The sequence below is a fragment of the Drechmeria coniospora genome, chromosome 02 (assembly GCF_001625195.1).
Source record: "Drechmeria coniospora strain ARSEF 6962 chromosome 02, whole genome shotgun sequence".
NCBI classification, from domain to species: Eukaryota; Fungi; Ascomycota; class Sordariomycetes; order Hypocreales; family Ophiocordycipitaceae; genus Drechmeria; species Drechmeria coniospora.
In genome coordinates, this window is record NC_054390.1 from 7,721,061 (window position 1) to 7,733,068 (window position 12,008).

Here is a 12,008-nt window from a genome sequence, read left to right on the forward strand (position 1 = left end):
ACGTTGTGTCAAGGGAGCACACTGGTGCACATTTTAGGCGTCCTTGGACTTTTGACAAGGTAAACAAACGGTAGCTGCATTTGCGAGGGGAATGGTTTGCATTTGACAAAACCCATACAACATTCGCAGCGCCAACTTTGGAAAAGAGTACTGGGTGGGAAGACCAGGTCATCTGGTCGGAGCGCAACAAGAATAATATCTGTCGAGAAGAAAAGAGGCCAGATGACCCGCCCATGCCTACGTCTCCAGGAGGCCTTCGCTTCATCTGTAAGCATGTCACATATATCCATCACTGACTGCGAGATGAGTGTCGTCCCTCCCTGGGTACCTCTTGATATGCATTTTCCCTATCGAAAGCAACAGGTTGATTGCTTGAAAAGGCCCCGTTCCTATATCCCGGATGAAAACAGAAACACAAACTCTGGCTCCTCGATGCACTATATACCGAATCGTCCCGACTTGACGCAGCGAGCTCCTTGCTCGTGCTCGACAGACGTTCCGGTGCGGGAATAGTCAACGTTTACGTTCTGGCATGCGACAATTGCACCCTCGTAGAGGACCTGGAAATCAAGGCTCGTGCCATCCGTGACCATCTGTATCTCATAGCTGATCTGGCGAAAGAATTGTCCCTTCTTGTTTTTCCAGACAGGTAGGCGATGGAATTTGGGTAACTTGCTCCATCGGACCTTGCACAAGTGCTTTACCGAACTGTCGCACCGGCTGGGGGGCGTGCGGGCGGTCGAGTACACGAGTTCGGTCTCGATCACATCCGTCGATTTATCCACATCTTGCCAGAATGTATGGAGCACCGGCTCCTCTTCATAGAGAGTATCTCCCTACAGCCTCGTTCGGGCGGTTACCAGACTGAAGTCGAACAAAACAGATGAATGCCAGGTGGCAACGACTTACATTATGGATGAACCACCTTGTCTGGTCGATGGCGATAAATTCACGGTGGATGGGACACCAAAACTTGTCTTGAGCGTCATGCCCATCGGCGTCCCATGGCAGGATGTTGCAGACTGTTCCGTAGCTGGCTCGGGACACGCGAGCGTCGACATGGACGGCGGGATTGGGGTCGTTCTTGGAGAGCCCTCGCAGAACGGCGCCGCTGGCGATGGCGGTCCAGCTGCAGGCAGATAGTCAGGATTTCCAGAATGCTAAGAGTATTCGAAAGACCCGATATGTAGGACTTACGGGTTGCTGCCCTGTCCCTGCAAAATTGTTGTATGGGGAGCCTGCTCTTCAAGCGCCTCTCGGAGGGCATTCCCTAGAAACCGAGAGGCACCAAAGCCGCCGACGAGAATGACGTACTGTAAGATAATATTCATTCAGTAAAAAATCGTGTTATGCCGACCTCGATGGCCTCGTTTCGCGTTTCGACAACACACCTCGGGTAGCCTTTTGGAGGCCCTCTTTGCCTGACTGACTTGACGACAAACTAAGTTGACAACCTCGGCAACGACTGGCTTGTAGACTCGCTTTATTTCCTCCCTGTTTCTATCAGTCACTTGGGGCCTGTTGCTTTGCAAAGTATCTTGAGGAAAAAGGCAACGACGTACGGGGTGAACGTCATTGTTGGCGATTGGAAGCGATCCTCCTTGCAGCCCCCAAACGGCAGATGAAACTCGAGGTTGGCGGACTCGTCGCAGAACTCAGGCTTGATGCCGTTCTCCCACAAGTGATGCATAATGAAGCGAATCCCCTGGGGACCCAGCCTATTCCATATTTTGCGGGAAATCTTCCTTTGTAGTAGATCTTTGAAGGCGTTGTCAAGGAAAACGGCGCCGCAGAGTTCTCCTGCGTCCTTCATTAGCAACAGACAGTGTAGGAGAGATTGAATGAAGAGTGACGGAGGATTAGAGGCTAGATACCATCCCCACGAACGCTTTCTCTGATTTTGACCGGATTTTCCTTGACAACCTTGTAGGTGATGATGTCCTAGAAGGGTCAGGTAAGACAGGGTGAGCAAGAGCAAGCAAGAGCAAGCAAGAGCAAGCAAGAGCAAGAAAAGGGGAGGGGGGGTAGGGGTATATGAATGTTAGCCGGGCCCTTCAAACTTACGACTGTACCGCCGCCGGCATCACATACAACAACCTGGTCGTTTTTCTGCTACCGTTAATTTACAGCGAGTCAACACGGCCAGCATTCAGCTGAAAACGGACCTTGAATCCGGCCCCGTGGGAAAAGGTGTCTATGGCGGCCAAGGCGGCCGCCTCTGGCTCGGAAACGAACGCTAGAGCGGTGGGACCAGCGGATCTGAAATCAAGAATGCCTGCGAGGTCGATGGCTTGCTTCATTCTCATGCGGGCGTACACCGGCCAGATGGCAGGCATGGTGACGACGAGCTCAAAGATCGAACCATCGAGCCGGCTTTTTCCAATGGTGATCTCCATCTGGCCGAGGGCATGGTGCCAAAGCTGGCGAAGGAAGTCGGAGATGACTTGGACAACGTGCAGGTTCTGTTCCTTTAGCTGCTCTCTCGCACTTCGGACAAAGGGCGAGTCGCGGACGTGGGAAGGAAGATCCTTCTCGTCCAGCAAAAGCAGCTTAAACCAGCGGAGAGGGAGTTCTCCTGGGGGAATATCGTACCCCCAAAGAGGCTCATCTCCATTGGATTGGTATTGCAGCGTGCTCGGCGTTTTGCCTTTCTCCATGTTCGTGCCCATGCGTGATTTGTACCCAGCGACGACGGTAGTGCGGCCGCCGAAAGGAGCATAGGCGATGCCCGAGTAGCTGTTACCGTTAGGAAGAAAAGAGCAAAGTGGCATACCGAACCGAAGAAACGGGGGAAGCGAAGGCGAAGACGTACGTGGTGCCAAAATCGAGGCCGATGATGATCGGTTGGAAGGTTGCGGGCATTGCGCATGCGGGAATGCAGTCGTTGATTGCTGATTGGGAACAGGAAGCGAGAAATGAGCAGAAGAATGACAGAAGAAAGAAAGCTGGAGAAGGGAGAATTGTGTATAATCGCCACGGCAGCAAGGTCAGGCAGTTGCGGGCAGACTGCGAGATCGTGTGCTGAGGTTGAGGGTTGCAAAGGACCACGGGGAGAACCACGAGGTTGGCCAGGAAACCTAGAAGGAACACATCGAAGTGCTGATTGCTTCCAGGATGTTGGCACTGCATGGCCAAAAGAAAAAGATGGGAACAATGACACGGTTCAGGTAATGGTGAGGCGACAAAATAAGGAGCAGACCACACACCGCCTCGCAACAACCCACCCAAGGAAGATGGTTGGAGGAGGAAGAATTCCATCGAGACACCGAAGATTTGAGAGGACCTGCGGCGATTGGCATAGAAAAATTCTTGCAAATGGCTGTATCTTGTTTGACTTCGTTGTCCATGTCGGTTGGTCTAGGCGGAGTGCAAACGAAGATTGAAGGAGAGAGGCCACTTCGAGGACGACGCAGAGCTAGAGAAGCTTGCCGGAGATACTTTACGAACTGATTGCCGCGAGAGATACAATTGCATGGTTTGTGACACTGCTATTTGAGAAGCGCGTACGGAGTATGGTGCCTCTTAAGTCTAGTGAACTGCCTCGATCACTCACCTCAGCTGGACATGGACAGTAGGTATTGTCATTCGTCATTCCACGCATAATCTCTTTCTGGAACTGCACATTTCTAATGACTCCTTGGAGCAACATTGTTCTGGTGTTCCTTGCCTCTGTTCATTCCGTCATCCAACCCCGGCATTCACTCCAAGCCCCAAGCTCAGTCAACCTCGCCAGCTGTTGCTACATAGTCTTGCTTCCCGCTGACAATTCCTTGACCAGAGCTATTCAGGTGACGTTGGTAATTCACTCTACCTACCTACCTACCAGAGCCACCTACCTACCTCTCCCTCCCTTCTCGTCATTGCACATTCACACACTCCTCTCGTCCAGCCTTCTCTCACAACACCAGTCAGTCAATTTTGCAAGGTGCCTTTACAGTTTCGTTTCATTTTTTTTTTCATCCAACCGGAAATCAAGGCCGTTGGACGGGAAAAGGCAACAAGTCGCTCTTCGTCAATCCGTCGCTGCTATGGCTCGAAAGAGAAGTGCTGTCAAGTCGGCCGACGAAGACTATGAGTTGACCCCTGAGCCGGCTCTGAAGAACCCGAAAGGTAAAGGGGATGCATGTTCTGACCATATGGCTATGTCATCTCAGTAGCGGCGCACCTGTGTCGTTGAATCGTTGCTGAAACCGTCACAGTCACAGTCACAAGAAACTCTCGGTCCACGAGGTCTGCGAAGCAGGCAACCGATGCCGCGGCACTCGCCACTTCCAAGCAGCGCAACAGGTCCGTTGACGAGACGAAAGCGGAAGAAACCGAGGAGGAAGAGGCCACGCATCACAGACTCGGTGCCACGCCTCAAGGAAGAGACGAGGCTATCCTGCATTTCGATTGGCTTGCCCACACCTTCGTCGAACAGGGCATGGTATTGGAGAAAAGGAAACAATCGGAAGAGATCCTAACCAACAGTCTGGCGCACCAGAGGCTTGAGATTGGCCAACTCCAGAAGAAATGCGCCATTCTGGAGAAGAACCAAAACAAGCTTCAGGAAACGGCCAGGACGTGGAAGGCACGGCACGACAAACAGGGCGAGGACATCAAGGAGTACCAGCTTGCCATTGATGACTTGAAGAAAAAGGAGTCACGAGACGACAACCATGATCCGAACAGAGTGCTCGACGGGGAGCTCTGCAAGCGATGGCTCGGAATAGACTACGTTGCTCAGCAGATGGCCACATCAACCTTGACGATTCCAGCCGAGGAGGTTGACCTCACTTCCTGCACCGCCGAGATAGTCCAACTTATCGACGAGATCAAGGAGTGGAAGAAGAAAAGGCTACCGCAATTCCAGACCTTCCTGCTCCAGCGATTCGCCTGGAATAGATTATGCCTCGATATTTTTCAAGCCAAAAATGGAACTTGGGGAGGCCTTCTGGGCGAGACATTCGTCGGAATGCTCAACACGGCCATAAGTAAACTTCTAACACCCCTCATCCCGCCATCCCATCCTCCTCTCATACCGTCATCTCCTGGCCCGCGGGATGCGCTTCGCTGACGATTGACGACCTGCAGGAAGGAGCCGAAAGAACCCGACCGAGCTCGGCATCATCAGTAGGATGAAATTTGACACAGCAAAGCTCATCGACACAGAAATTGGCCTAAACAAGGACGAAATTGAAAAGCGTGCGGACGCCTTGTTCGACGACATCTCGATTTTTGCCCCGTTCAACGATCGCCAAAAGCTTCGCAAAGCCATATCCGGCTTGTTTCAACGGGCTGCCCAACTCATGGTCATCTTGATACGCTCCCGGGCCCTTTTCATCATAAAGAACGATGATCTGGGATACCATCATGGCCCGGTACCATTTGACGAAGAGACGATGGAAAGGGGCTTCGCCATCCACCTTGAGACCCCCGAGGACGAATGGATGGTGGACTTTGTCATCGCTCCCGGGTTGGAGAAAATTGGCACCAGCGATGGCAGGATGTTTGAGGAGGCCTGCTTTGTTGGCAAGTCGATCGTCGCGACCTGAGGCCGTGCTGCGACATGGCCCTGGATATGGAGGGGAGGGGATCCCGGGGGTTGGGTTGAGCGTTCGTAGAAATTCCACGAGGAGCACGCCGACCTCCCTCATCCAAAGCCTGAAGAGCAGAGTAAACTGTGCCTTCATTGTCGTGGCAGGGGACGAGACGCTTTGACTTTCGCGTCGAGTTGGCGCTCAATGATGCACCCTCACCCATCGAAGCCGTGGCACGCGTTTCGCTTCGGGCCAGGTCGGAACCGACAGGAAATGCATTCATCAATCATGATCATCCTCCGTAAGGCCTGGACAGCCGTCCATTTCCTTTTCTGGATACTGCATCTTGCACCAGAAGCAGTAGTTGTGCTTCTCCCGCAGGTACTCCAGAACTGTCGACAATCGGCCCTCCACTGGCGACGCGTTGAACTCGTCCAGTTCCTCATCGTCCTCGTCCAGGTCGTCGGCTTCCTCATACTCCGTTGTCTGTGTCCCGAGGGCGATGCGGTCGTCGGCGTCTTCCTCGCCGCCGGCATCGAAGATGGGCAGACGCGCAAGCTCGGCAGCTTGTTTCTGCGTCCGCTCCCTTTGCAATCGCTGGATGATAGAGCCCCGGTAGAGGACGGGGTATGACTTGAGGAGCCGCCTCGCCTTCCTCTTGTCCTCGACTGCCTGGGGTTCGTCGAGTCGCTCGGCGAGCCGCTGAGCGGCCACGACCTGCTTCTCCAAGCGATCGTCTTGCCGCTCCTTGCTCATTCTCTCGCGGTAGCTTGCCGGGTCGAAGTCCTCCAGCTTGGCCGTCTTGGCGGATCGAGGACCTGAAGAAGACTCCTCCCGCTGACGCTTCCTCAGGGCCTCGAGACCAATACCCCCACGGCCGTCCTTCTGGCTGACGCTTATTGGTTCCGTTATCCCCGCCTCCTTGCCGAGACCTCCGCCTGTGAATCCCATCTTGGCCATCATGGCCAGTCCTTTGCTCTTCTGCGAACGGGGGTCCTCTAGGAGCGAGGTTGCGAGCGCCTTTTCCCGTGCCTCGACTGCCTCTTCCTCGAGCTGCGCTTTCGACTTCTGGATGCCGCGCGCTCGAGACTCACGTTTTAGACGGGCGGCGCGCTGGATGGACGTCTCCTTGCGGATGGGTTCTTGAATAATCATCTTCATATAGTCATCTTCATCGTCGTCGACACCTGGCCGCGCCGCGCCCATGGTGTCATGCGTGGATGGCATCGGCGATGGGAAACAAACAAGGAGAGAATGAACAAAAGCCGAAGCCGCAAATTCTTTTCGTTGGTCTTGCAGATGAGAATGCCGAAGAAAGGAAGAAAGACAACTAGGAAGAAAGGTTGAGGCTGTGACAAACTGTGTAGCCTGTAAGTACTAGACGTTGTCGATGGAGATCCACTTTTAGTCGCTTTCTCTCCAGCCAGTCGTAGCACGACTCGATAAACAGCCGATCGTGACCGATATATTTATTACACGATATATCCTTCGTACGAACAGGTCAATAAAATTATGATGAGTACGTGTATTCTTACATGCGCGAATTGTATTTATGCTTCTGTACGTCTACACTTGTAACGATTCAATAGCGTGGCCGCATTCCGAAGCAAAAAGCCAACACCCACCAGCTCGTGGAAGCGTCTGCAAGTGATTCGTTATACGACGAAGCCCATGATAATGCTGCTTCTATTCTTGAATAAAACAACGCCTGTCACAAGTCTCTGCGCCAAAAGATGAAATTCATGCCGTATTGTCCTCGTCTCTGGCATCTTCAGGAGTATGTACAGTGTACGTACGTAGTTACGCACCTTGGCGGACCCCAAGCAACGTGCAGCTCCAAAAATGACCAAGATCGGACATTGGTGGTGTAGAATATACGTTACAAGTAGCGGTGGGAGGCGTGAATTGGCTGTCACTCAGTGATATACCTACCGATCCCTCGCCCGCTTCCTCGCATTTCGTTCCCTCTCGTACGCATTCGCCTCTCGCCCCTCCTCGCTCTGAATTTCCGCCACGAGTCTCTTGTATTTCTGCTCGTACGCCTCGTCCTTGGCCTTCTTGATGCGCAGCTTCTCCCTCGCCATGAAGTTGGCATCCTTCCTCAGTTCTCGCATCGCGCCCTTGCGCTCCTTCTTGTGCTCGGCCTTGAGCTTCGCCAGCTCGGCGCGCTCGCGATCCGGGTCGTAGTGCTTGTCTGGGTCAAACGTCTCCTCGAACTTGGGTATGAACGACTTGATGGCTAGCGGCCGGTGGTGATGCAGCTCTAGTGGCCGACGCGACAGTTGGCCGAGTCGCATCATCCGGCTGAGCTTGCCATCGAGCTTCTCTGCCCGTTCGCGGAGCCGAGTCGGCAGATGTGTCCGGCAGGAACTTCCACGCAGATGCTGCGTTACGCCTGCGACCTGCTCGAAAGTGTTCAGGAACGCATCTTTACCTGTCCAGAGGTCGGCTGCCGCGTCGAGCACTTGGAGAGTTGTGTCTAGTACGGCGACTGTGAGAGACGCAGCCTTCGCCCCATTCAAGTCAGCGAAAGCGCAGTCGGCCAAGGTAAGCTTCCGGATGGTAACATCGCCACAATCGCGAGCCCGGATGCCGGCTGCCGGCTCGTGCCGGGGAAAGTTGCCCGTTTTCTTGGCCGTGGCGGTGGGCGACAGAGAGTTGACAGTGTTGAGGCAGAAGTTGATCACCTCGGGCACGTAGCGTTTGGACAGTTGCTGGTACTGCAGAGCAAGGATCGAGAGATACGTTCCGGTAGCGTAGTCGAATAGATTCTGAGGCACCTTCTGCCCTAGATAGCGTCCCATCGTCAGCATCGCCGGCGTGACGACTTGGTGAAAGTGATCCGACGTCGGGAAGATGGTCCCGATCGCCGTGAGGGCGATGAGATCCGACGGCTCCAGCGCAAGAGGCCTCTCGCCGCCCATCTCTTGCATGTGATGTCGGAACCGGCTGGCAATCTCAATCGGAAACATCTTCGCAAGCGAATGAATGTGACGAACGATGCTTTCGAGCACCGGAAACGGAGTCGACATCTTGCTGTCCTGGCTTGATGAAACGAAGTCGACCAACGCCATGGCAAACTTGCCGAGCTTCTCCTTGTTGTTGCTGTCGAGTTTTGGGTGATAGAGCGCCCTTATTCGCTGAATGATAGTCGGGAGGCTCGAGCTTGGATAGCTGGCCGTGACCGAGACAAATTCCTCGCATGATTGAGGGCAGGGAAACGTAAATGGCAAGTCAAGACCGTCCACCTTCTCGAGCGCCGACGGCACAGCAGTCGACTCCGCTGCGAAGAGTGGGTTTCTGGCCTCTTCGTTGTTCAGCAGCCCTTTCGTGAAGTCGTCCTCTTCTTCGTCGTCATCCTCTTCCGCATCACCCAAATCCGATTCTTCGTCACTATCCATCAGTTCGAGATCCGAGCCGCTTGCGACGAGATCATCGTCGATGATAAAGTCGTCTTCGTCGTCGAAGCCAAGTTCTGTAGCCGTTGGTCGGGTCTTGATGCCGCTGCCAAGGCCAAAGTCATCCTCGTCGGACAGGTTGGCGTCGATAGCTTCATCCGCGCCCATGCTGTCCTCCTTGTCACTCTCGTCGCTGTCAGAGACTTCCTCTCCCTTCATGCGCTTCTGTCGCTTGTCCTCGAGCTCCTTCAGTCTCTTCGACTCGGCCTCGGCCATCTCGTCCTCCGTCTTTGTCCGATCCGCCGGCTGGGCTCTCTTGTCCTGCGCCAAGAGCTTGACCTGAAGATCATAATTCTTCTCGAATGCGTCTCTGTCCTCGCCAGCAATGATGGAAACCAGCGGCTCGCTGCGCCCTTGTTTCTGGCCGTTCTTGCCGCTCGAGGAGAGCAAAAGTTGGATATTCCGGAGATCTTTGTCCAGTTCGGCGCGAACCTCCTCGTCGTCCTCCTTCGCCGCCTGCCGCTCGTACTTGTGCATTTTCGATTTCGCGATGACCTCCTCCATAACCTCCTTCTTCGACTTTTTTCGTTCCGGTTGCCCCTCCTCATGGTCGTCGTGTCCTTCGGCAGCCATGGCACGAACGCGCTTAAGTCGTTGAAGTTCTCGCTCCGAAGCGTCGCTGTCGTAGTCCAGGTCCTCTTCCTGAAAGTCATCCACTGCCGCGCCTTCGTCGAATGTTAGAGCCTTGCCCATATGTGTGAGGCCACCTTCAAGCGGTTCGCTGTCTTCCAGATCGAACAAGGAGTTCTTCTTGTGACTTCGCTGCTTCTCTCGGGCAAATCGTTCCAGCATTTTGTCTTCTAGCGCCATTGTCGGGTCATTCTCTCCAAATCTTCGATCCAGAATTCCTCCGACCTTGTTCCGACGCTGCATATCGACTAGAAGGGTCTCACGGCGCTGTTGGAGAAACGCATTAGATATGCCAACACATTCAGAATACGGCAAGGAACAGAGGGCGTGAGGGTTTGCGGGAGAGACAGAAGCGTACCAACTCCTCGGCAGCGGCTCTGGCTTGGCCAGGCCGGCCTTTGATACCTTTGGCAGCATCTCCGGTGGTCACGCGATTCGAGGTGACCTCGAACTTGGGTCCCTTGGCGTGCTTGAGGTCGAAAGGATTGAAGCGCTCGCGGATGCCTTCCAAAATGACCCCTCTCTGCAACCTCTTGTCGTTGCGGGCCTTGCCGTCCTCGGCGGCCTTGCGCCGTTGTTTCTTGGATTGTTGAGGTCCGGTTATGCCCTGTTCTCTCAAGGACGCCTTAAGGCGCTTGAGCTGGGAACCGGCCATGGTAGTTTGATTGTCAAGTGATCGACTGGTTTCCGTTCCACTGGCCTGACAGTCGAACAATGAACGAATGAAGCATGCCCAGTAGACTTGGGGGGGAATTTTTCGAACCTTGGTCTCTTATCGATAACATCGCAGAATACTCCACTTTGTCAAGCCGAGCATGGTTCCGTGCTCTGGCCTAAAGCAACCCATTTTCGACTCCAGAATTTGGCGGTACTTACTTAAGTACACCTACATACTGTACTTACTTACATGCACTCGTAGGTACTTACTTACATACCTGTAGCCCCCCTGTTTTTGAACAGTCGCGAGACATAATGTTTAGTGCATTTCACAGCTATTCGGTACTGTCACACCTAAATCCGCGTACTAACGTACTGTTAAAGGCTAGTTTGTGCTGTAGCTTGCGACATATTGTAGCAATTGAACAGAGTAACAACTCTAACAGTCTGTGCTGTAAAAATTATTATGTCGTAGATGTATCAGCCAGTTTTATAAAAATCCGGCTGTCAAAAAGCAACAGTACTTTTTGGCTTTTTAGCAATTTCGAATAAACATTATTTTTACTAATTAAACAGCCTATTATTACAATATAGTCATAATTATAACATATTTTAATACTAATAGCCATTTTATTACTTAACAGTCTTATATGCAGTTAACAGTTATTTGTACAACCAACAGCTGTTACTTCTCAATATACTGTCGTACCTAATGATTGCTCTGTAAATAATACTAACTCTCGTTGTACCTCTATCTGCCTCAATCACTGCCTCAATCACTGCCTCAATCGTGCCTCAATCGCTACCTTAATCGTGCCTCAATCGCTGCCTTAATCGTGCCTTAATCGCTGCCTTAATCGTGCCTCAATCACTGCCTCAATCGCTGCCTCAATCGCTGCCTCAATCGCTGCCTCAATCGCTGCCTCAATCGCTGCCTCAATCGCTGCCTCAATCGCTGCCTCAATCGCTGCCTCAATCGCTGCCTCAATCGCTGCCTCAATCGCTGCCTCAATCGCTGCCTCAATCGCTGCCTCAATCGTGCCTCAATCGCTGCCTCAATCGCTGCCTCAATCGCTGCCTCAATCGTGCCTCAATCGCTGCCTTCAAGTATGTTAAGCGACAATATATATTAAGTAGCAATATACTCCGTATGTTACGTAGCCATATATATTGAAGCAGCAATATATGTTGAGTAGCAATGTATGTTAAGCGATAATATATATTAGCGTTATAGTACCTTACTGTTACTCTATACATACTGTTGTATGTACTAGCTTTTTGACTCTATACATACTATTGTATGTACTAGCTTTTTGTACTTTAACAGGCTCTTATATTAAACACTATACAATGCCTTGTGTTATGTTTGTATAGCTACTGTATTTGTATGATAAATTACTGACTAGAACGAAAGTGCTTTACATAAACGCCACCCTAACAGCCTGTCGGCACCTTGACATCCGGTTACGAGGCTGTCACGAAATAGGGCACGTTCGCGTAGGTACTTACGTGCACGCCCAAGTACAGTAATACTGCACGCACTGCATGCATAGTACTAGCTCTGTAAGTACATAGCGGTAGTAAGGTACAGTAGGCACAGGAATGTGCTGTACGGAGTAATTACTCAGTACTTGAATTGTACTACAGTACGTAGTAATACTGTACTAAGTTGTAAGTACACTGCACAACACAGGCACCCGAACGGAGTACTGTACATGTGCATGTGCTCCGTTCTCCGTGCTTA

The 12,008-nt window shown here is 52.3% G+C and overlaps 4 protein-coding genes across 4 annotated transcripts; 1 reads left to right on the plus strand and 3 right to left on the minus strand.

The window, feature by feature from the left end:
* Positions 1 to 437: 437 nt before the first annotated feature.
* DCS_05237 (actin-like ATPase domain-containing protein) lies at positions 438 to 2,862 on the minus strand (the record flags this gene model as incomplete). Its single annotated transcript, XM_040802543.1, has 9 exons — positions 438 to 836; positions 910 to 1,129; positions 1,198 to 1,313; positions 1,392 to 1,494; positions 1,563 to 1,800; positions 1,875 to 1,941; positions 2,065 to 2,112; positions 2,166 to 2,736; positions 2,813 to 2,862. 9 exons carry the CDS (start codon positions 2,860 to 2,862, stop codon positions 438 to 440), a joined length of 1,812 nt encoding a protein of 603 aa, XP_040657576.1.
* A 1,166-nt stretch (positions 2,863 to 4,028) lies between these two features.
* DCS_05238 (uncharacterized protein) lies at positions 4,029 to 5,534 on the plus strand (the record flags this gene model as incomplete). The annotated part of the gene is made up of 3 exons (XM_040802544.1): positions 4,029 to 4,110; positions 4,200 to 4,973; positions 5,074 to 5,534. 3 exons carry the CDS (start codon positions 4,029 to 4,031, stop codon positions 5,532 to 5,534), a joined length of 1,317 nt encoding a protein of 438 aa, XP_040657577.1.
* A 267-nt stretch (positions 5,535 to 5,801) lies between these two features.
* DCS_05239 (G-patch domain-containing protein) lies at positions 5,802 to 6,725 on the minus strand (the record flags this gene model as incomplete). The annotated part of the gene is made up of 1 exon (XM_040802545.1): positions 5,802 to 6,725. One exon carries the CDS (start codon positions 6,723 to 6,725, stop codon positions 5,802 to 5,804), a length of 924 nt encoding a protein of 307 aa, XP_040657578.1.
* Positions 6,726 to 7,447: 722 nt separating this feature from the next.
* DCS_05240 (nucleolar protein) lies at positions 7,448 to 10,262 on the minus strand (the record flags this gene model as incomplete). The annotated part of the gene is made up of 2 exons (XM_040802546.1): positions 7,448 to 9,874; positions 9,966 to 10,262. The coding sequence occupies 2 exons, from the start codon at positions 10,260 to 10,262 to the stop codon at positions 7,448 to 7,450; spliced, it is 2,724 nt and encodes a 907-aa protein (XP_040657579.1).
* Between the last annotated feature and the right edge of the window lie 1,746 nt (positions 10,263 to 12,008).